At 28.7% G+C, this 26,447-nt stretch overlaps 1 protein-coding gene across 1 annotated transcript in view; it reads left to right on the top strand.

Annotated features, from left to right (window-relative positions):
- LOC129962148 (opsin, ultraviolet-sensitive-like) overlaps positions 1 to 26,447 on the top strand; it is an 85,735-nt gene that overhangs the window by 38,313 nt on the left and 20,975 nt on the right. The window contains exon 2 of the mRNA XM_056075886.1: positions 24,268 to 24,321. Coding sequence (XP_055931861.1) covers positions 24,268 to 24,321 — 54 coding nt within the window. The remainder of the gene's footprint in view (positions 1 to 24,267; positions 24,322 to 26,447) is intronic.

Below are 26,447 nucleotides of genomic sequence, written 5' to 3' on the forward strand. Positions count from 1 at the left end.
GCTACTCGGCTAATAAGCTAGAAAGCTTATGAGTAAAAAAAGTAACCTAAGCAAGAATTCAATAGGAAGACTTTCTCAGTTCCACGGGCAGCTGAGTAAAATTTTTGTCTCTTGGATTGAAGTTTGAAATAAAGTAGATTTTCTTTCTTCACGCTTTGAGTGTAAAGAGTGCTTGCTAAGTTTTCTTCGTGTTCCACCAAAACCTTAACTGATTAAAATGTTTACGGAAAAGGAACAGTAAATGAAGAGTATCTTTTTGATTTTAATTAAAGTTTTGGTTCTCAGTTAGGTTTTTCAAAAAATACTTTAGTATAAGCATTGTTACACAGAAACCTCCAAAGAAAATGAAAACAGAAACATTATATTGAAATGATCATAATTGCTGGTTTTAAAAATATATTTAGTTCCCCATTTTAAAAAGATATTTATATTACAGATATAATATTATTTTGAAGGAGTTTATTGCCAGTCATGATTACAAATGTTTTCGATTTTAAAATTATAAGTTATTCAGTTTACAGGTTTAATTTTAAATGTGATTTCTGTCATAATTATATCAATAATTTAAAATTTCTTGAAATTATTAATACTTTTAATAATTTTTTTAAAAACTCCAAATAGAATTTTTTTAATGTTTTGAGTAATATATTGGTATTTTAAAATATAAATAATTGCCTTCAAAATACAAATTTGACAAATGCAACAATCTCTCTTGTTGCTATGTAATAATTTCTCTTGTTTAAGATTATAATAATGCTATTGCTTATTTTGAAATATTTGCTTACTTAGAATGTTATCAATAATTATATTTGGAGACAATAATGGGGATTTTTGTTAAAGAATGTATGATTTGGAAACAAATCTCAGGTCAAATTTATTTTTAACTCTTAAATAATTCTTTTCTATAAGAAGAGTACAATTGTTAATGACCCAATGAGAGTTATATCTTAAATAAATTTAAATTATTGATATTTAATTTTTGAGCAGATTAGACAGTGGATCGTGCAAAATCATTTTTGTAAATTTAATTCAATTTCTCTGATGACCGTTCTGAACCTATTGCTGCTTGGCAACGTTTTGATAAGAATCTTTATTTATTTTTTTATTTTTCGAATTTTTTTTTAAACTTCCGAACCATTCGAAATCACTTGGTGAAAATTCCGGATTGTAAGGAGGGTCACTGTAGGGCTATTATGCTTGAATTATCTGTGAATGAGGGGTGGGTGGGAAAATTGCGGGTGGAAAGTTTTCAATGCATCTTAAGTCCACTTTTCAACACAATTTTCTTTTCATGTTTCCAAACTCCGAGTCCTTTCTACAGCTCAATATTGCAAAATCTCGGCTGAAATACTCCAATTCATTTGGACAAAGGGAGACAGGTCCAGCTGACAATTTCCTCACGTTTACATTTGCAGAATACGCGCATCATTTGGCAGCCAATATCTGTGAGAATGGTTTTCAAATATCTAAGCGTTGCTGCAGTTGACATTTCTCAAACACAAACTGCCACAAACAAGATAGGTTAGATTTAAAAAAAAAAGGATTTGAAGAATAATGACGTCACACTACTGCTAAAGTTATAAAAAAAAAGAACAAAATTGTTACAAAAACAATGCAGTATGTAACGATAACATGTTGAAGTGACTAGTTTACCTAAAAGATCGAAAAAATAAGTATAATGTTCTAAAAAAAAATTTGTTCCATTTTCAGTTTTTTAAGGAAGCTTATGGACGTAATCCACGCTTTCTGAGTGTACACTTATTCTACTCTTTATTTTGACAACTTGTGGCCTTGAGGGGTGAAAAAAAAGTGCGATTCTATTCCAAGATCTTTCTTTATCAGCGTTTATAATACTGCGAGGTATCTTCATTCTGCAATTCAGATATCTATTTTTAGTCTGAAATAAGGACCTGAAGCGGTAGAAACTTCTGCTGCCGAAATCATTCACGCGTTTATTTTTTTATCGTTTATTCTATAAATCTGTATCTAATTTTGATTCTTAAAGAAAGTTTTCGTGAGAGAGTTTAAAACAAAAATAAAATGTTGAGAACGATATCGATGATACATAGTATTTCATCTTACATTTTGCCACATATATTTCGCAGTTTGATTCTCTTATTCAAAGCATGACTAATCTTATTAAATATTTCGTTTTAAAATAAATTGTCAAAAGATGCATTTTTTCAGATAAAAAATTATTATCTTCATCAACTCTTTTATATAATTTATTTTATATATTTTCTGAAAGGTCTATTAATTATTATTGTTATTAAGATTTTGCTTTGTTATGACATTTTTTTAAAAAATAATCTTAAATGAAAGATACATTTTTGAATTAACGGTCTAACAGTTCGAAGAATCAGGCTTATATTCTATATACAGTTAACGATTATTTTTGTGCTAAAAACATCTATGGTAATCTTAATAAATTTGAATAAGTGATTTAGCTATATATTATCATAGGGAAATAAGATAAAATTGCCAATTCGAAACATCAAAATTGTGATGATTTAAATCTGTATAGTAGCCGTGATTTAACTATGAATGTTTTTTAAACAACTAACAATTTGGCAGCTGTGTAGCATTTGGTGGTTTTGTTATACTTTTTAGTTAAAACTAAGTAATCCCTTAATTTCTAAACAAAATAAAGTAAAAATACCTAACCAAAACATTATTATGATTTTTAGCTATGTGGGTTTCATGTAAAAAAATTATTTATGCATAAAATAGATGTTATTTCGACGCTGCGAATATTTTTTTTAATTTTAAAATTTCAATAAAGATCAAGTGACCCTGTAATTACTTATAAAAATAAGGTAAAATTACCAAAAACACTGAAATTTTTTAATGTTTTTAATTCATAATTAATGAAAACATTTGAATATTACTTTGGAACAAGAAATATTTATAATATCATTAATATATTTTTAAAAGGTTGTGTAACATTTTTTACATTTCAAATTTATGCATACAAGTTTTAAAATTTTGTCTTTTACGAAAAGTGGTTTTTTTTTATTAAAATTAATGAGTGAATTTAGGAAACACCTCTGTGAAAGGATAGAAAGCTTCCCTTTCTTTTAAATCTTTAGGTCAGTTTTCCTTTAATTTTTTTTCAAAACAGCAAGTTTCAATTTTTTTCTGATAAATGTTTTATTAAGAATTTATCAATTCTTTTCTAATATTGTAATTAATAAGAAAATTAAATGAAGTAATGAAATAACCTATTTCTTGCAAAATATCATTTTTCTATGCAAACTTATAATTTAAAAGCATTTTTTCTAAAATAATTACTTGTTAAAGAATCAGTTTTTCAAAGTAAAATTGTAATGATTTTTTTTTCTCGACATTTTTGAAGTTTTCGTAAAGAAATACCCAAAAGAAATGGACATTTCATTTGTTCAATCAATGTTCAATGAACTGTTCTTCAAACTGTTGACTTGAACAGTGAACTGTTCTTCTGCTCTTTTAAAACACATTCTTTTATTTTGTAATGAAAGAATCACCATTGAAAATTATGCAAAATTATTTAATTTACAAAACTATATCAAAAAACTGTTTTATTATCAGTATTCATAAATTAATATTAATGCACAATTTCATTCTAAATAATTAATTGTTAACAATCAAGTACATTTGAACTTATTGAGTCAATTTATAAAGAAGAAGCGGAAATGATTTAAAATGAAAATTCAAAAATATGTTTATTGGGTGCATGGAAGTGTAAGATGTAAAGATTCGTCCAAATCTGGAAATGGAATTTTTTGAGGTTTATAATGCACTTTTCTTGAATATTTTGTGAACAAAAAGGATCGAATATAATTAATAATGAAAGAAAAGCTTTAAAAAGTCTGGTATCCCTTACCTCGTTTTATTTTTATCTTTTAAAGCTTATTTGCTAACCGGAAGATCCCACGATGCGTAAACTGGTGTCACGCCGGTAAGAATTTCCGGTGGGAGTAAGAGTGGTGTCGCGCCATATAAGAAGCTTTATAAAAGCTCTTTTAAAAGAAAAGTAGCCATGTAGCTTGAAATTCTTCATTCCTTGTAAAATAACTTGAAATACATTCGGTTTGTATCACCGAAAAGTTTATTCATATAGAAGTTTCATTTCTATGTGAATAAGCTGAACTGTGAAGCATTATAAAAATGAGTATTAATGTGGTATTTCTGAAAATATTATTTTCATGTTACTTTAACAATTTTTGTTAAAGTAGAATTTTATTCAGGAGAGAATCTTCGGAGTTTTCAGAAACTTTTTTTTTTTTTTTGTTTTTGTTTGACCAATCTGAACAAATTTCTATTGCGGTAAAGAAGTTTAGGATTTAAATCAAGTATGAAGTCTGAGAAAAACTGTTTCCGGAAGCAAGAAATAAAATACATTTCCAAAAGAATTTTATAAAATTGATGATAAGCACAATTAATGATGTATTTTGTGACTTTCTTTGTTTCTTTACTCTTTGACATAGATTTTATAGCCATTAAAAACTTGATTATTTATTTTTCTTAAATAATACTCCTCCAATTTCAGAAATATTTTTAGCAAAAAATTCTTTATTAGTAACAAGAATTTTTAATGAATTGTTATTGAATAAATGTATTATATAAATAATATTTTTTCTCCAATTGTTCATTCCAATTTTCAATATTCTAAAAAAGGTTAAAATCCATCTGACTATTGAACAGGGTACAGATTTCATGTATTTAAGTTTATCCATTAAGTTTATTAATTTCATCTAAATAGATTTAGTGGGCCGCAGTGGCCTGGTGGTAAGGTCTAGGCTTCGGGGCCGAATTGTTTCAGGTTCGTGACCCGATTCCACCCAAGAACCATCTTGTAAGCGGGTCTGGTGCAAGTTAAATTTATCCGAGCCAAACGTCTTCCACCAGGTGTGGTGTGGAGAGGGGAGTGCCAGCTCAGGTATCGTCCTCGTTATCTGACCACTGTTCAAAATTATGAAGTCCGTCCCAAAATAGCCCTAGTGTTGCTTTAAAACGGGACGTTAATATAATTAAACGAACTGAATAGATTTAGCTCAAAATTTTATAAAAATCTTGGTGTATACCTTCTATCAAATTTCATTCGTCTAGATCAAAGCATTTTTTAGTTTTATCTGTCACAGGCAGAGAGACTGGGAACCAGATATAAAACCAAACATGTCTTTTTTAATTGGGGGAGATGTAAAACGAGAAGGTTCATCAAAATTTCTATTTCTAATTTTTTAACAATTGCAATACTTTCTCTATACTTAGTATACAAAAAAATAAAAATAGTTTGCTCGAAACCTTTATGTTCTTTTACTTCCTAACAGAGTAAAGATTCTTATAGCAGAGGGAATTGCTCTAAGCCTAGAAAGTTACTAGGGCGTCCATAATCATGTATTCGAGATTATTATGCCCATAATAAATTATTGCCAATTATTTATTATGGGCATATTCAACGTCAGCGTATCATATTATTAAAAATATGTTCCTCCAATTGCTTACGCTGGTCCGTAAAAAGTGGTTTCTTTAAATAATGTTGCCTGCTGCTTTTGCACAGAAAATATTTTCCAAATGCCATTGCCATTCCAATGTTGAAATCAAGAACTCGGTAATGAGGTCCCGTTTGTAAACAGAATCCCCTTAATCCATCTCATTTCATTTAATGAAGTTCCTTTTCCTTAATTGCAAGTACTTCTTCTGAAATTGCACTTGATACAGTAGATGTTTCTACTCAGAGATTTTTTTTACAATATTTTATATCTAGGCAATGACATCAAATGATTTTTCGTTTTACTCAGGGTAATAATGACTCAGAATGGGGACTTAATACTCAGAATGGGGACTTAAATTCCATATTTAAAAATTGTAATTAGATAGAAATACATAAATATATTTTAACAGTTTATTTATCAACTTTATGTAGTGGCTCATCACTGCTCGATAATTGTAAAAGGCAAAGTACAAATTTCAGCCTGTCATTATTTTTTTTATTATTATTTTCCGAATGTGAACTTACTTAGTTAGTTTCTTATTATCAAAATTATTCAAACTGTAAGAAACTACTTCCGAAAAAATTCAGGATACCTCTATTAATATTAAGGTTATCCGAATGTGAACTTACTTAGTTTTTTTTATTATCAAAATTATTCAAGCTGTAAGAAAATACTTCCCAAAAAATTCAGGATACCTCTATTAATAATAAGGTTATCTAAATGTGAACTTATTTAGTTTTTTTATTATCAAAATTATTCAATCTGTAAGAAAATACTTCCGAAAAAAATTCAGGATACCTCTATTAATAATAAGGTTATCCGAATGTGAAATTATTTATTTTTTTATTATCAAATTCAAGCTGTAAAAAACAACTTCCGGAAAAAATTCAGGATACCTCTATTAATAAAAAGTTTATCTGAATGTGAACTTACTTAGTTTTTTATTATCGAAATTATTCAAGCTGTAAGAAACTACTTCCGAAAAAATTCAGAATACCTCTATTAATAATAAGGTTATCCAAATGTGAACTTAGTTTCTTACTATCAAAATTATTCAAACTGTAAGAAACTACTTCCGAAAAAATTCAGGATACCTCTATTAATAATAAGGGTGTGTATGGTGGGGGGAGGGGGTTGCTGCCACTATTTTCTCGTACTTTTTCCCTCTTTAATTAATTTTTTTAATAGTTTGAGAGCATTTTACATCAATATATTTCTTTGTTGTAGTTTAAGTTAAACCGTTCACATTGTTGCTTCTAACATTTCATCCATCTTTTTTTTCCTTTGTTGTGATTAGTATGTGAAGATTTAACTTTTTTTTCTAAGTTGGGTAGGTTTCAGTATAAGGTATATTTTAATTATTTTCTTGTATATTTTGTTTACTTAAAATATTTTGCTGAGTTATTTTTACAGTTATTAATCCCAGCAAACTATGTGTTCGTTAAAGGCGGCTAGAATATAAATATTTATTATTATTTAGAATTCGTAATTTTTCTGAATCTTTACTGATAAATCTTTAAAGCCACATCCTCATATAATGAAGGAAATCTTTTCCTCAATGGATCGCTTTATTTCCAATTTTTTGTAACAAATTCTACGTGCAGTTCCTAGTAGTGAATCCAAATACTATGAAACGATGGACAATGGATGCTGCCTGTTGCGCAGCTACATCCAATTAATTAGCTGATAAAGTACTTAGTAATATGAAATTATCGAAAAGAGGAAATACAATTTCGAGAAAATATAAAAGCTTAAAAGTCTTCGGAATATAATTTTTCACAAGACTCAATGTAGATTCAAGGAGAAACTCTTTCTCGTTTGGATTTAATTAGCAGTATACCTAATTGGAATTATATCTACACTTACCAGTACATATAAAAACTTAAAAATCTTCGGATTATAAAGTTTCATATGACACAAAATAAATACAAGGAGAAAATATTTCTCAATAATATTTATTTAGTAATATAACTAAGCTGGAATTATTTGATTTTGAAACTAACCTGAATTAAAATTTTGATTTTGAAAATCTAAATTGTTCGAAACATGCATCCGAGTTGAAGTGATTTGATTGCAAAGGCGGAAGAGAATGTAAATGTTTCCAAAATGGCGATAATAGTTTACAGCGGAAGCCGTCACTTGATTGGAGAACATTATCGAGGAGAAAATAATGAAATTTCCAAAATATGCATCATGAATCCTAACTCAGAGTGACAATCATGGACATGCAGATACCTTGAATGCACAGAAATATAACGAATATTTTCTGCTGTGCAAATCAATAAATTCATTTATGAAAAGTTAACGAATTCTAAATTTGCATTGTTTATATTTAATAAATATTCTTAATATAGTAAAATTTTAAACAGAAAAATATTTTATTATGCTTATTACCAAAGCTGCTGAAGCTCTAATTTTCATCATTTTAAATCAAACAAGGATCATACGTTTATTGGTGGATATTCTACTGGTATATCCTTTAAATAAATAATGCAAAATTGTCCAAAACAATAACATTCGAAAGAGTCGTAATTCGTTCAATTTTACTCGGAAATGATATGAATATTTCTTTGTATGTGATATGACTGCTTTGATATTATTTTTGAATATGACTAATGAATTAAAAACTGTTTTAAAATTTCATTTCAGAATTTTTTCAACAGTGCATTTATTAATGCAAACCATATAAAATATAAATCTTTTTCTTAATTAAAAATATTTTTCCCCTTTTAAGCATATGCTTATATCTAAAAGTTCAGAAATTAGTTATCCAATCCCAATTAGGGAAACAAACGCCTTTTCAATTGAAAATTCCATTGATTGATAGCATATAATCTTCACTTTTACCTTATTGAATCATATATGATGATAATTCCGTATCAGGGAACCTAATATTCTCCCTGATAATGAAATTTACGTACTGAACTATTCATACTAAACATTCATGAAATTTAATTTTGATGACAATAATGGATATGTGTTTAAATTCCAGGATAGTATAAAACTATTGTAGAATTCGAATATAACTAATAAGTTAAAACCTGTTTTAAAATTTTAGTTTCAATATTTTTTCAACAATACATTTATGAACTCAGACCATATAAAATATAAATCTTTTACTTAATTAAAAATATTTTCCCCTTTTAAACATATGCTTATATCTAAAAGTTCAGAAATTAGTTATCCAATCACAATTAGGGAAACGAACACCTTTTCAGTTGAAAATTTCATTGATAGATAGCATGTAACCTTTACCTTATTGAATCATATATGATGATAATTCCATGGAAAATATCAAGAAATCTGACATTCTCCCTGATAATGAAATTTATGTACTGAACTATTCATACTAAACATTCATGAAAGTTAATTTTGCTGACAATAATGGATATGTCTTTAAATTCCTGGAGAGTATAAAACTGTTGTAGAAGTTGAATATAACTAATAAGTTAAAGCCTGTTTTAAAATTTTAGTTTCAATATTTTTTTCCACAATACATTTATGAACTCAGACCATATAAAATATAAACCTTTTACTTAATTAAAAATATTTTTCCCCTTTTAAACATATGCATATATATAAAAGCTCAGAAATTAGTTATTCAATCACAATTAGGGAAACAAACACCTTTTCAGTTGAAAATTCCATTGATAGATAGCATATAACCTTTACCTTATTGAATCATATATGATGATAATTCCTTGAAAAATATCAGGAAACCTGATATTTCTCCGATAATGAAATTTATGTACTGAACTATTCATACTAATTATTAATGAAACCTTATTTTGCTGACAATAATGGATATGTGTTTAAATTTCCAGGACAATATAAAACTATTGTGGAATTTGAATGCAACAACTACAGTTAAAACTTGTTTGAAAATTTTAGTTTCAATATTTTTTTTCAGCAATACATTTATTAACTCAAACCATATAAAATATAAATCTTTTGCTTAATTAAAAATATTTTTCAACCTGTAAGCATATTCCTATATGTATTCGTTCATAATGAGAATGAACAAACACCTTTTCTGTTGAAATTTCATTGATAGACAGCATATAACCTTCACTTTTACCGAAAATTCTATGAGAGATAGCACGAAACTTAGTTCTCCCTGATAATGGAATTCATCTATCGAAATATCCATAATAAATATCCATGACAAACTCAGTTTTGCTGACAGTAATATGCGTTGAAATTCCACGTTAGCATAAAACTAGTATAAAGGCTCTTCTCTATAATGATGGCTATATTCTCCCTTTATGACTAGAAACACATTATGAAAAAATTTATTAATCTGGCAGTTAAATAAAATTACATGGCATATTCGTGAAAGGCAATAAAAAGGTGATGCAGCCTTTATATTCCTATAATATATTCACAACATTGTAATAGCATGCTATGTACAATGTTATTAAAATTGCCTTACTTCCTCTTTCATTTCAATAATGTGATGAGTAAATTTTATTGATATTTAATTAATAACTGCTAAAAATCGTTTTAATAAATAAAAAATGCCTTATTTGTTAAAGTATTCTTCACTGTTCAGTTTGAAATAATGAGTTCAGAATGAAATAATTCTAATATCACATCTCTTTTCATGGTTAAGAATGAGAAGAAAAGTTAGTTCAACTAAAATTCCGAGAAGAGAAATCAGATACTTCTTTTTTAAACATCATGAAACCAATCGAGAGCTGCACGGATTTATCACCTGAAGTGAAAATCCGTGCAGCAAAGCAAATACTTTTATTTGCATTTGAACTGCGGATATTAAAAAAGCGCCCTTTTAGAATTCAGGCGAAAGTGTAGGAAACTAAGTTGAAAGATCTCCCCGAAACAAGCGTAGAAATTTTATTCCAGACTTAGAATTAAATTCTTATGAATTCTTTTACAAAGTAAATCATCACATATTCAAGAGCTAAAATTCTTACATTGTCAATGAAAAAAATGCCACAAATCGATTATATGTGGTACAAGAATTTATCCGGCGTCCTGGCATAGGAGTAGCAGGTCTTCCCCACAATCTGTGCGTCCCGGGTTCGAGTCCCGGTTCGGGCATGGTTGTTCTTCTTCTGTGTTCTATCTGTGAGGTATGTGAATGTGCTCCCCCTGTAAAAAGGGGTTGTGCAAGCGAATGTGATGCATGAAGTATCTAAGTCGTACTCTTGGCTCTAGATGGCGCTACTGAAAAAACAAGAAACGCTCACTAGGCTTAAATCGCTGACAGGTAACTGTCGATGGGCATGTTAAAGTGCCGTAAGTCACAACAACAAAAATTTAATACATTTTAGATATTTTATGAAAATATTAGATACATTAAATCATTAAGACATTTAAATCAATGAACCATTAAAGCCTACAAATCATTGACCCATTAAGATATTTAACTCATTAAAGACATTTTTGGAAAATCTTTTCATGTGTTGCTGTAGCATATAGCATAGATGAGGTATTTTGCTATAACCGTATACTACAGGGTGCTTCTGAACTTCACATACAACCTTGGAAGGGAGTAAAAAACATCAATAGTAATCAGAATCACATAGGAAAAAATGTTCCCAAAGGCTGCGCTCTAGTGATAAAAATATATAAAGACAAATTAAGAACTCAGTACTGAAAGCAGTACTAAACTCTTAATTACACAAAAAAAAATAGAACAATGGATAGAAGCATTAAAGAAGGTCTTCAAAATTCCACCCATCTGCATTCTTGCATGGACTTGCGAACATTTTCAAAAAGGGAATGAGGTGGATTACTCGGGGTTAGTGAATCGTTACAGGAAAACCTTATTCAATCGCCAGATACAATGAGTTTGGTTTAATTTAGTTATATTAACGTCCCGTTTTAAAGTAACACTATAGCTGTTTTGGGACGGACCTCGTAATTTTGAGCCTCGGTCACACCTGATCTGGCGCCACCCTTTCCACACCACACCAGAGGGAGGACGTTTAACCCATAATCGGCACAGGACCCGCTTGCACGACGGTTCCTCTGTGGAATCGGGTCTCGAACCTGAGACCCCCCGGTTCTGATGCCAAGACCTTACCACCAGGCCACCGCGGGAGTTGGGTGCAAAGAGAAACCCACGCTTATTAAACTCGAGATTTCGCTTAAAGCGCCATCTATTCATTTTCCTATGTGATTCTGATTTCTAGTGATGTTTTGTACCCCCCTCCCCTCTTCCAAGTTTGTAAGTGGAGTTTAGGAACACCCTGTAAATGTTGTCTATTATACCACATGCGGTATTATATGATATAATGCTATTGAGTAGATGCTGTATTATTTGCAGTGTCGGGGTCCTTCGACGGATTGTTCTCCACTCGACTTGCTCATATAATTGCAAATGCAGCGTGATTTGTATTGAATTTTGTTGCATGTTGAAGAAAATCGAGAATAAATTTCAGATATCTTTCTTTGGACCGTTTCGTTTGCAGAAAATTTGAAGCTGTTACTCAATTTAGCAAAATTTATTAATAATGCTTATTTTGTTTTTGAGACATTGTGTTAATTTACTTAATGAAAAAAAAGTCCTTCCTTGAAAGGATTTTGTTCAAAATTAAGTATAGATGTTGAATTTTGTTGTAAAATTTACTTATGCTAAAATACTCTCAGCTAGCTTCTTTCTTTGATATACGTATGAAATACCGATAGTTTCATCTATGCAACTTCTTGCATTGCTTGAGTTATTGTTTCAAAACAATTCCACAAATATAATTTATAAAAAAAAATTTATAAAGAAATTATGATTATCTTGTTTTTGAATCATTGTGATTTTTGAGTCATTTGAGTCTGATTAAATTTAAACCAGAACATTCTAAAATAAGCTCTTGTTTCCATGTTACTTTCACGGCAAACGTTTATATATCAGACACAAGAGTATTACAATAAAAGAAAAAAAAAACTCACTTCTTACGGGTGGTTCTAATCCCTCAACAATGCCAGATTGGGAGGAGGGGGATTTGTTTTTCGACTTTGTCAATAAGATCGTAATTCACTGTAACAGAAGCAACAAGAATTTTCATCGGTATACGAATAAATAAATTTTCACATGAGTTGTTCAGAAACAAATACAAGATTTTCTCATACGTATGTGATGAAAACGTTGTTTACGTTAAGCATATATATATTGTCTGTCCCTGGCTTACGTTTGTTTGTAGTTTCTAATGCTTTTTTTTTGTTTATGTGCATTTCATTGTGTTTACTCTTTCCTTCCGGGGCGAAGATTTGTTTCTCTGAAAGGCTTCTTCTTTTTCTCACTGTAGAAAAGGAATTCATATATACTTGATTATACATAATATGTCACAATCTTTTTTATTTTAGAATTCAATAATCATAAGTAACCAAGTTCCCTGGGTACTATTATCAGAGAAGAACAGAAATATGGAATAATATAGATGAATTTAATAAAAAGTACTTTTTTGTTTACTGGTATTCCCCCTTTACTATTAAAATGAAACTTCATAAAAAAAAATCACAATGCAGATTTTATCCTCTTATTTTTGCTACATCAATGTATTCCATTATCTCGATTACTTCCCAAAATCAAACCACTATTTAAGTTCCGGGCTTAAACATCTTTTCTGACATAAACAAGCGAGTCATGAATATTTGAAAATATTACTTTTTGATTAGAAAACAAAATCAAATTAATTTCTATAATATAAAAGAACCATGCTAGTAGTACTTGACAAACTATAATCAAAATATAAACAAGCTCAGGAGGTCTGTTTCTACTCGAAAAACAAAGCAAAAGATCGATAAGTGTTTAGAAATGCCTAGTTGATTGTTTAGAATTGCTGCAAATAAAACTGAATGGGTAAAACAGGGAACATATTTCATAAATAATCAAAACTTAGATTTAGAAATTATAATCAAAAACTACTTTTTGTGATGGAAAAAGCATTGTTAGAGTAACCAATAGAAATTATTATTACTTTTTGAGGGCTGAAAGAATTTATTTTGTTTTAAATTCATATTAGGACCAAAAAGAAAATAATTTGAGTATTTTTCTCCATAACATTAGCCTGGCACTTGAAAACTGATCTTTCAAAAAAAAACATTTGCGATAGTCGATTTTACAGAAAATATACTTCAAATATTCGAAAACTTGTTTTTCATCAAAATTAAAATGTAGAAAGCGACTTAGCAATTGATGCCACAATCACTGAAAATATAAAAAATAAGAAAATAATAATGTTTAAAATCTTTACTTTTATAATCCACATCTTCATCATCATATCCACATCTTCCAAAATATATTTATGTTAAGTTTGATTGCTTAATTGGAACAGTTTGAACCAACTGACAGACAGACAAATTTCCGCTTTTAGTACTAATAGATATAACTATAAACAAATAATAAGTACATACAGTTCTTCCATCTAAATTGCATCATAATAATGCATCATATAAATGTTTATTTAAGAAAATTTTCAATCGTTTGGATAAGTTTTTAATGTTTTAAGTTTTATGCTTTTTAGTTAAAAATACAACAGTTTGTTGCATAAATATTCTGGCTGCGATGACCTGGTGGGAAAGTCATGGCTTCGGTTAGAGACTTCGGTTAGAGACTTCATAAGTTAGAGAGAATTTCAGGTTAGAGACTAGATTCTAACGCAAAATCATCGTGTAAATGAATCTGGTGGACGTTAAATGCATTGGGCCCAGACATCCTCTCTCTGGTGTGGTGGTGAAGTTCAGAGAGGGAGGTACCAGCTCAGGTGCCATCCTCGTCATCTGGCCGTGGTTCAAAATTACAATGTTCGTCCCAAAATAGCCATAGTTTGCTTTAAAACGGGACGTTAATATAATTAATCTAAACATAAATCTTTTGTTTTGAGAGTGAACTGGAATCGACAAGTTATATGTTGCAGAGATGTGGGAAATCTCGGACAAGTTCGTTCAACCCAAAAGGGTGGAAATAGAAATAGAATCCAATCATCATTTCTAAATATTTTCTGCAAGTTGAAAATTGAAATATTTCTCAAATTTGAAGAATCATTATGCAATATAATGAGCAACATTTTCAATTAAAATATTTCGATAGTTGCAATTGCTTAGAAGTTAAATTCCTCGCATCAATTAAAACGTAATTACGGCATTTAGTAATATATGCCTAAGCACCTTATTGAAGCAACTTAATTTATTTATATAATGGATCCTCATAATTCTAGCTCTAGTGAAATTACAGATGTTAATGGGGTAAACAATTTTTCGGTAAGAAAAAGGTTCTTTTTCCATATACCTCCAGGTTTAGTTTAGTTTAGCTACATTAATGTCACTCTTTAAAGTAACACTAGGGTATTTTAGGACGGACCTCGTCATTTTGAAACGAGGTCAGATGACGAGGGCGGCACCTAAGCTGGCACCCTTGTCTCTAAACTTCCACACCACACCGGCGAGAGGACGCTTGGCTCCGACGGATTTAATATGCACCAGACCCGCTTATATGATGGTTCTTCGATGAAATCTGATCTCAATCCTGAAGCCCTCCGATTCGGAAGCCGAGACCGTACCTCCAGGCCACCGCAAACCTCACACATCTCGGGCAAAATCAGTTTCCAAACGCATTTCAACTCGCTGACAAATAAAAATTCTATTCGCTCACTTCTTTGCTTTTGCAATGAAGACTTTTGTACTTGTATGAATGATGTATATAATACTTTAACCAATTGATTCGCCTTTAAGACAAAAAATTGTTAAAACAATTATAATGTCTCAATAACTCTCAGCTGTTATTTGTATTTCTCAATATAAATAATGGCGGAAAGTAACAAGAAACCATTCTTTCTCACCATTTCATCTCATCATATAGAGAAGAGAATCGCGATGTATTTCAATCGATTGACAGCAAACTACAATCGATGGACAGATATAGTTTAGGTGGTATTATAAATTTCACATCTCTAACTTATTGCATTTTTGAATTAACCCTTTCTAAGGCCATGGAAAGTATGCTTCCCACCAAATTTATCAATCTTTGTATGAAATTATGTAGGTTGGCATAAGTTCTGACAAATTTTTTTAGAAAGACAGAAACTTAGATGCTTCAGTTCTTTATCTCACACAAAATGATGTGTCTTGGTTTGTCACTTAATTATTAATTAACCAAATTAATTAATTAATCAAATTAAATTTATCTAATAAGCTAAATGAATTCCTTTTCTTATTCTAATTTCAAGCCTAAAAATATTTTAACATAATATGACTAGAAAAAAATGGTCCTTTAAAGGGTTAAGACATACGCCAAGACAAACTAAAAAGCAGTCTACTAGTTGATAAAACTGATCGATGCAAATGTTCGATTCTGGGGGGGGGGGATATGCTAAACTTCATTTGTTTAGATTGATAGGTATGCCCACGGAAAGAAAGATAAATAAACTTTGAAATGGCAAATAGCATTCATCATCATAACATAAGTTTTCAAATTAAGTTATCATATCTAGTTCATTCAATTTTTGAGTTCAATCTGGCTCATTCAATTATATTCAAAGACAAACATGTCTTCAAGAATGGCATTGCAGAAAATGTATGAAAAGGTGATAATTCTTCTAATTTATAATTTAAATATGATGATGAGTTAACAAAATCTTGATATTAAAATTAATGCACAATATTTTTAGTTTGTGCAATTCGTCTACCACTAACTATAAAATAAAAGCATACATGATCATCATTTTCCCAAGACCAGGCCACAATATATGATATTCCTTTTGTTATATATATAAATTTTATCTGCATAAACTTAAAGTATCTGAAAAGTAATATATTTTTACTATTACTAATCAATTTTTCTATTAGTTAGAATCTAAAATGTTTTGGAAATCTTATTATAAGGTGAAAGTTTTCAGAAAATTCTCAATACAAAGATCCATACTTTAAAATTTTGCCATACATTTTAATTACTTTATAATTATATAACTTTTCTACACTGTAATAAATTTTCTACATGACAATAATATTTTAAACTTTACTTTGAAATTAGAGTAATGAAATGAAAACAGTATTTTTCAGAAATATTTTACATCAAAATATTAATTATTAATTATCTACACTTTCAATCCAATTTTTCACACTAACGAAACATTTTGTGTATTTTAATAGCTACACAATGTAAAGCGTTTATGAAGAGCTAAGTTTATGACTAATTATGAATAAGTTTATGACGCAAATTAAATTGTGAGTTTATGACGCAAAATTTAATTTTCTGCCATGTTTTTTTAGTATAAAATGATTGGATCTATATTGTAATTGCTTTCACCCTTTTTACGTGACATAAATTTCGTGCAATGAAATTACACCATTTTTCTCTGATCAAAATGAAATTAACCATTATCTTTATCATTGAGATTACCATTATCTTCATTATTAAAGGGAATAATTATTTTCCTTAAGTATTGAAGCTTTCCCAAATAACATTTTTGCATAGTTTTTTTTAAATATGTTTTATTGATTACGCTGAATTTAGACTATTAATATTTTATTATATTATTAACTTATTAGACTAGATTCCGCTGTAAAAAAATTGTAAGATATTACTTCAGCTGATTGCATATTTTTTTTATGGAATACTAGGAATATCCGCACAGCGTTGCCCGTGGCATAATATCCAAGAGGAAAAATTAGCTTTAAACTTAATTTTAGCTCCACTTGATATGACATGGGCATGTCACACAACATCAAACAAACATAAATATATATTTAGAAATTATCAAAAATAACCACAAAACAATTTTTTACAGCACACATTCAGAAATATTTCCTTTTTTTTCGGGGGGGGGAGGGGGCACAATGAGTTTTGAATCTCTGTTTAAAATCAGACGTAAACAAAGAAATGTATAGAATATGCATACCACAGCTCTTGCTTTTTGCGCATGCTCATGAGGTTTTCGCACATGCGCGGTAAGTGCAAAGTACAGATACTACTATTTTAAGCATACGCGAATCGTAGTAGGAAAATAATTAAAATCGCGATTATAAAACTCCTTTTTTTATTTTGATATGACTTCAATTCACTAAAACCTTCTCCAATAAATGCCCTACAAAATGGTACAAATATCTTCAATACCAGTTAAGTATTTCTCGAGTTCATTTGTTTTTAAAAAATTATTTGGTAAAACTTATCTAAATTATTATCTGATATTATAAAGTTTCTAAAATGATGAGTATAAATAAATAATAGATAGAAAGTTGTGTTTTTTGCATTCTTTTCTGGAATTTTACTCCTATTTTTTTATTGTAGAATGATGCGGAAGTAGGAATCATCATATCTAAAAAGCAGAATCAGTATGACTATTAATGACGAAAATAAACTATGTTGTATTATATAATGTATAGATAAAAGAATTACGAAAGCATGTTGAAAAATAAGGATACGATATAAGAGATTTTTAGCTTAATATCCTTAATTGTGAAAGAAAAATATATCTATTCAAACATTTTGTTTGTAGATTCTTTAAATTGTATTTCATTTGTAAGCAAAATAAGAAGTGATTTTCTCCAAGACATGTCGATAGCCATTTCTCAATGTAGAATTTGCATTCAGTGGATTTATGTAATAAAAAACGAGAAAACATTAAATGAATAAAAATATATAATAAAGTATAAAAACACACATACATTGTACAATTCATTAAAAAAAATGAAAAACTCTTGAATTGTACTTATAAATTACGAAAAAGCAAATAGCCATGCATTTAATCTGCTATTAGAGTTGTAAAGAGAACAAATCAAGAAACCAATATTAATCGAAAAGAGTTACAAGTAATAGTAAATTTAAAACTATTGATGGATTGAAAAATGCATAATAAGTGAAGCAGGAAAAACTATTGATATGAGTTTTTGGGGAGTATTTATTATCGTGGTAATTAAGGTGATACAATTATAGTTGAAATCAAAGGAAGCCAAACAGATTTTTGAAATCATAAGAATTGTGTGTGAAAACCTAACTTATGTTGCATCAAAATCATTTAAAAATTTTCTGAACAACTTTTGTATCAATTAAGTAGTTTCATTTATTAGATAAATTGATAAAATTAAATCTTTTACATATTTTAGAGTTATTTTTTTTGTATAATTAACCAGGAATTGTATATGTGAGGAATAATTTCTATGAATATGACATACAGTTTCTTGGTCAATTTCCTCAGTACGATTTTCAAAAAAAAATATCAGTTGTTTACTTTAACTCAGTTTAAAAAATTATTATTTATAAAGTAATCATATAAAATAAATATTTAAACTTAGCAACAACCACATCATCTTTCTCCAAAAGTAAATATCTAAATCTAATGTAAAAAATCTAAAAAATGGTAATAATAATAATATTCTTAATCTAAAAAATAGTAATAATAATAATATTCTTAATCTAAAAAATGGTAATAATAAAATTTATGAAATGATAAAAATTTAAATTCGATTATTGTTTTCAGCTTAAAAATAATTTAACACATGTATTAAACACATTACTTTCCTTATTGAAATATTTTTTTTCTCAATCAATTTATTCTTAAATATCTATTGATTTTTATAAAAACGATACTTTATTAGACTGAAAATTAAATTAATTTTAAAACTATTCGAAAAAATATTATGAAAAGAAAATTAATTAAAATTTTATTTGAAGGAAAAAAAATGAAATGAAATTATAAATATAATTAATTAAAATTAGTTATATATTAAATCAATTTAAAGTTAAGTTAACATTTAAATAAATTTTATTTAATTTTAATATAATTTAATTATGATTTAAATTAATTGCATTACAATTTAATAAAATCGTAATTGAAATTGATTTAAAAATTTAATTTAAAGTTTACGTTTGTCAGTTTAAGAAATTTCAAAATATTAATAACTTTCAAATTTGAGCATTTGAAGCTTTTGATCAACAACATAAAAGAAATAAAAAATATAGTTAGTTGGAAAACTACTAATATTTTTAAACAAAATTTTAACAAATAATTTTTTTTAATTATTCAAAACATATACACTAAATATTTTATATAACTACAAAACTTTTATATCAAACTTTTTCTTTACACTTTTGCATTCCGTAAAGGAATAAATGTAAACTGGTACTGTCATTTAACATCTAATTGCATCGTTTGCGCTATATATTCATAGCCTTATTCGTGAATTATGCGACGTGGATTCCAAAATTAAACATGCTAGATACTTTTGAAATGCCAAATAAAAATGAGTTAACTTCTTCTCGGGTTTAGAATCTCACCTATAATTTGTGATTTAAATTAAAAGTGAAGAAACGCACATTTAAGTAGTGCATTGACATGACAGCTCAAATCAAAAATGCTGGAGAAAATATTAAAACGTGAAAACTTTCAGCATCGAAATAATGAATGAACTTAAAAATATATTTTATGAAATACGTTTATTATTTTTTTAGTTATTTTATTTACAAAAAGTATGAAATAAATTTATAAAATTTTTATCATCAGATTTTGTGACAAGAAACAGATGAACGGCAAAAATATCCATTATTTCTTATTTTGAAAATTAAATCTTAAATATAATAATTTAAAATTATTAAATTTGAATTCATTCATATGTTTATATATGATATTTTAAAATTATAATATTAGTTATTTTAAAATTAACTAGAACGTTTTTTTCCAAATTCACCTTGCATTTCCTTTGTTACATATGAATAAATACAGTTCCAGAAATTGCATAGTTTAAATTTTAGAAAGTGATAATTTAGTTTTTAATAACTGATGTAAAATTAATGTTAGCAGTTCATGCAATTTGAAATAATTTAATATTGCTTTTAGTAATTGTTGTATTTATTATTTCTTTTCACTAGCCAAAATTTATAACTAAATGGCGAGCGAACAAAGCGAGCCGAGATCACATAGTATTTAATAACTGATGATTTAGGTTTTAATAATTGATGTAAAATCAATGTTAGCAGTTTATGCAGTTTAAAATAATTTAATATAACTTTTAGTATTTAATGTATTTATAATTTCATATTACTAACAGAAATGTGTAACTAAATGGCACGCGAACGAAGCTAGCTGGGATTACACAGTAATAAAAAAAGAATCATATCATGAGGCAAAGAATGCGTAATTGCTTTCTTAAACTTCAATTTTTTTTTTCTCTTTCCATATTTTAAAGTTAAATATTGTAGTAAAGAACATATTCTAAAATGCTATTTAGCTGTGTTCAGTTGCCACTAATACTTCTATAATTTCTGAACAGTGAACTTAAACAAGTCACTATAGGTAGATAGTAGTGACATTGCCGCGACATAAACAGTAGACTACTACTCATATTCCATAATAATATTTTGTAGCATTTATTTTAAACCAGCCGCTTTACTAAACTGACTGGTCCGCCGGAAGAATTAGTTATATTTGGTTCAAAATAAAGTTTATTTTTATAATTCCATTTTCATGTTTATTTTAAATTATCTAAGATTATAGCCATATTATTTCAATTGTCTTAGTTGAGCTTTGTTTATCGTGTACATGGATCTTTCTAATGGTAATTATAGCACTATTAAAAATGTAAATATCCGTTTCATCTAAATTTTGCGATACTATAACTTCAAATATTTTTTTTGCTTTGGACTACACAGATTGCAAACTACACAGATATTAAACAGAATTCTTATTTAGCTTGGCAACGGAAGAAAGTCAAGCGATTAAAAATTTTATGAAACAATAAAAACGGCTTCAATTTCAGATAAATAATGTAATTTATAGTTAGAAATTAATCAAAATAAATATTTTTAAAAAATTGGCCAAATTTCGCATAAGTTCCTACAATTATTAAATTGGCATCTTTAAAAAGACATAATTTTTTTAATATATTTTTTAAACGGTGTAAAATTTATTTTTGTACAGTAATATTTTTGGGAGTTATCGCTGCTTAATTCAGCTTAATTTTTAATTAGTTAAAATTTTAAAAAAATAGTTCCAAGTTATACATATACCAAATTTGGCAGCTGTAAGTCAAAACATCTGGCTGCCAATACGCACATTTTTATCTTTATTATTAGCATAGATAATTATTTTGTATAATTTATGTTATAAATATGTGTTTAATATTAAAATGCGTTTTTTAGTTGAATCTTTACTTATCTGGCACTTCTCTGGTCTGTTGTTAGACGGATTATTAAAAATCTATTTTATATTATAATTTATTTAAATAAGTCTTTAATAATGTAATCTATGAAATCGCTTGAAATAGTTCAGATGCAATTTCTGCTCTAACCTGGAAATATCATTGATCATTCAGCCTTACCCTAAATAATTTTTTAATATTTTTTTATAAATCTAATCAAAAGAGTATAATAAAAGAAAAGCAGAAAAATTAAATCTTAAAAACTATTTCGAGTTAATTTTCAATTTAAAACATTTATTAAATAATGCACAAATCAAAAGCATATAAAACAAACAATTTTATTTATAAATCATTCCATGTTCTAAAATCATCTTGGAAATAAAAAGTAAAAATACTAATGATGCAAATATAAATAACTCCTTAATCCCAGTTTAAATCAATTACCGCCATGTGTTCGGAAGACAAAAACACTCACTTCCTTGTTTTTGATGTCTACGTTTAGACTTTCTGCTGCTGCAGCTAGAAGGCACGCCCAGCTGCATACATTAGATTCCTTTTCATCTCACGTTAAGAACTCATTTAAAAATTTACCCAAAAACAATAGCAGTTTTATTTTTCTCAGAGGTCAACAAAAAAGGTCACTTGTCCCGTTGTATTTATCTACGTGAGCAAGGTCAACGCCGAACCTCGGTGTGGCGAATGAATTGTTCATTCATGTAAGCTGTTCTGCCAAAAAAATTTAGAAGGAAAATGGGTTATTATTTGAAAGGTCTTGTTGAAAGAGACAGTTACAGTGAATGAAAACAAAAGAATTATTTCAAAGTCATTTAGAAGAAAAAAAAATTCAGCTTTACTTATTTTGTTATTTGTTTACAGTTTTATTTGTTTATCGCGTTGTTAGGAGAACGATTAATGTAAATTTTAAATTATTGTTATAAGCCAGCTATTTTTTAATAATAAAAATAATAAAATAAAATAGAAATAGAAATAAAATAATAATAATTGAATAAAAAAGAAACAATGAAAAATTGTAAAGAGAATAAATAAGAATAAAATGAAAATAAAAATAAGAATAAAATAAAATAAAAATAATGGAATAAAAAAAAGAACAATGAAAAATTATAAAAAACATAAATAAGAATGAAATGAAATAAAAATAATTGAATAAAAAAGGAATAATAAAGAAAATAAATAAGGATAAATAAAAAAAATAAGAAGAAGAATTAATAAAAAAGAAATTTGTTCTTTATTTCCATTTTTGTATCATTTCATCTTCATCAAATTTAAAAAGTGACTATTGTAATACTTTACAGAATGAGACATTAATAATTCATTTACAAATCATTAACCCTTAGTAATCACTTAATAAAATGTTTTCAATTTTCCTTTGTTCTCTTCCGAACATTCCCAAAGTTCCTGAAGATTTTAAATTATGTTACAAAGCAATTTTTTTAATTAAAAACAAAAATAAAGACTTTTTTCTATAGAATAAACTAGAACATAATTAAAATAATGATTCTAACTTTTTTATCATTTCTTCTTGTCGCTTATATTTTTTGCGTTAAATATCCTTCCATTTAGTGTTTCATAGCTGCTAATTATAATCTAAAAGACAATGGGTAAAAGACTAGCATACTCTAGTATTTTGAAACAATGAGCAGGGCACAAGGTTCCTCAACATTTTTCGCTTTTGAAACAATTGTCTTATATTTTTTCGGCTACGAATACTATATGTTAAGACAAAAAGATTATTAAAAGTAAATAAAAATTAGCATTATTTATAATTCTTCCGTATTTAAATGATCTTACTTTGTTTTTAATACTTTCTGATCATAAATCATTAAAAACATTCAATTTTACAATTACAGACTTTAAAAATTAGAATTCTACCTATTCTAATTTAAAATTTTTATTTCTATTTTTCTTGTGAGAATAAATTATTTTAAGATATTTAGTGATATTCAAACTTTCGTATTTAGTCCATGTAATGCTTCCATATTTATATGTTTCCATATTCTCTAAAGACAAAATATTACAAAAAATATCATAAAACTACTTTTAATATTCAAAGATGGCAGTAATCGCAGTAAGCTGTAATATTTACAAAGACAAAATAAATTTGTATTTGCACTTTTCCTAAATAAATATTAATTATGTACTTTGCCTTTGTAAATATCAGTTTGTGTATAATCCTAAATATATTTAGATTCAATTATTTTTCTGCTCTAAGCTTCTGCTCTGATAAGCTTTTGCTTTGGACATGCTTTTTTTCATGTTATTTTCTAAGAACCAAAATTATTTCGCTACATTACTATATTTCTCTTTAAGCTCATCTGGAAAATATTAAAACATTTCATTTCAGAATGTAAGCAGCAAACAATTTAAAAAGATTTTTTTTTCAAATCTTCTACAAAGTTACTATTTAATAAATAGAAAAGAATACGAAAGGATTTAAAAGATCATTCTTTTCAATGTGTATGCAAATTAGAAGAATAAGCTGCGTTTTAAGAAGCTGGAAAGTGGATACATGTAACATAATATCGCAAGTACCTGACGAAAAGAGGACAGATTAGGAATTCAATTTATTTTTTACATTGGAGGATGTGATTAGTTCATGGGGAGATATAATGAAACGCGACTATGTACGCCGAGCCACAAGAAGAATGTATGAGAAATTTTTCTCTTAGTGCTTATTTCTTTTCAGGATATCTTTGACACGTGTCAATTTAGTAAAGGGAATCTTAGATATCTCGGAAAGGTATGTCATAAGCGTTAGGTATTTTTATCTCTTCCCTCGGAGCGTGAGAACTATATATCGTAGGCATTAGGGATCTTTATCACTTCTCTTGGAGAGGGAGAACTAAATCATAAGCAATTTCTAGAGCGCGTGTTATGAATAATTAAATAAAAAAGTGGGATTTGAATCAGGAAAGAAAAGAAAATTCTAGAATAAATTTAGGATTAATTTAAGATTAAAAAAACAGGAAGGAAATCAATTAAATTATATTAAGAGATATCATAACATTATATATATATATATATGTGTGTGTGTGTGTGTGTGTGTGTGTGTGTGTGTGTGTGTGTGTGTGTGTGTGTGTGTGTGTGTGTGTGTGTGTGTGTGTGTGTGTGTGTGTGTTATGATATTTTAAACTCTTAATTTCCAAAGGTTTATCATAATTTAGCCTATAGTAATTTCATTCCCTTATTTCTTGATCCAATTACACTTTCGGTTTAATTAATTCAGCTGAAGCTGTCTAAAAAGACTGCGCCATCAATCTACGTATCAAATGAAAGTGATCCATTTGGTGCCCTTACCAAGGTATCAAAGGTCACCACGTGTATTGAATTGGCAAGTGGCCGGAAATCACATCTTATATAAGGCTAGTGATCAAGTGATCATTTGTTCGTCCCTTTTTTCTTACTTCTGCTTTTGTGCCGAGCTGTGGCGGACGTGCCTTGTCCGAGTCTCTGCTTGTAAATAATTATGCTTTCACGAAATGGATATTAAAATTAATTTAAAAATATAATATGTTTCTTCAACGTCTTCGAACCTATATATATATATATATATATATATATATATATATATATATATATATATATATATATATACACACTCCAAATTAAGGTCACAAACATAAAATCTGAGAAAAATGGAAAACTATTCATTGTATTGCCACGAAATTAATTTGGCACAGAGGTACACTATAACAAAAGAAAGAACATAGAAACATAACAACATGGAAAAGATTTTAATTGGGAATTAAGAAACAGGGTATGTCAAAAAGTGTTACATTATGAATCAGAGATAAAATATTTATCTCGGGAAAAGCATGTCTAATATGGAGTGTGACCACCGTGCACTGCTATACAGGCTTCACAACGACCTTTCATACTGTTTTTGAGGGTGACAATAAATGCTTGGGGCAACAAAGCCCATTCTTCCAAAAGCGCGGCTTTTAACGCTCTGAGGGTATTAGGTGGGGGTTACGCTGTGCAATGGCTCTTCCGAGACCATCCCAAACATGTTCAATAGGATTATGATCCGGAGACCTCGATGACCAGACCATACGTCGAATATCCTCTTCCTCAGGAAAAACATCAAAGATCTGGGCTCTTTGTGGACGAGCGTTATCGTCCATAAATATGAAGTCTCGGCCAAAAGCACCCCGGAATAACCTCTCAAAGGCTTCAATGATCTCATATCTATAGAGATGTGCATTGACAATACCTGCATCGAAGACGTGCAGTGGTGTACGACTGCCCAACATTATGCCATCCCAGACAAGGATTCCTCTGCCATCAAATCTGTCGATTTCTTTTACGTAGGAGGGATGATAGCGAGTTCCTCGCTCTCTCCAGATGAAGATTCAACGAGTGTCACTCTGTGTGGTAAATCTCGACTCATCACAGAAAAGAACACGCCCCCATTCTTGCTGTGTTGCACCACAAGAACCGGGCTTTTCTGTTGGATGCAGTCAAAGGGACGTGCTCAACTGGTCGTCGGGCATAAAGGGCCCTCTCTTCTAGACATCTGTATACTGTTTGTCTGAAAATTCTTATTCCAGACGCAGCAACAAGGTCAAGAGCAAGTCGAGGAGCCGTTGTCAGCCTATGCCGTCGTGTGCTTAATGCCAAATAGCGATCCTATGCAGGCGTTTTTGTTCTGTGACGGCCTTGGCCGGCCTTCCGGGTTACAGTACCACTTGTTTGGAATTGATTCCACAACCTGGATACCACTTTCGGTATCACTTGTAATCACCGAGCCACCTCCGCTTGAGACTGCCCAGCTTTAAGCCTGCCGACAGGCTCTCCATCTCAATGAATCGTCTAAACGATTATGAGAACTCATTCTCACTGGAAACATGCTAAATTTTTTGTTTT

This window comes from Argiope bruennichi, chromosome 2 (assembly GCF_947563725.1).
Source record: "Argiope bruennichi chromosome 2, qqArgBrue1.1, whole genome shotgun sequence".
Lineage (NCBI taxonomy): Eukaryota > Metazoa > Arthropoda > Arachnida > Araneae > Araneidae > Argiope > Argiope bruennichi.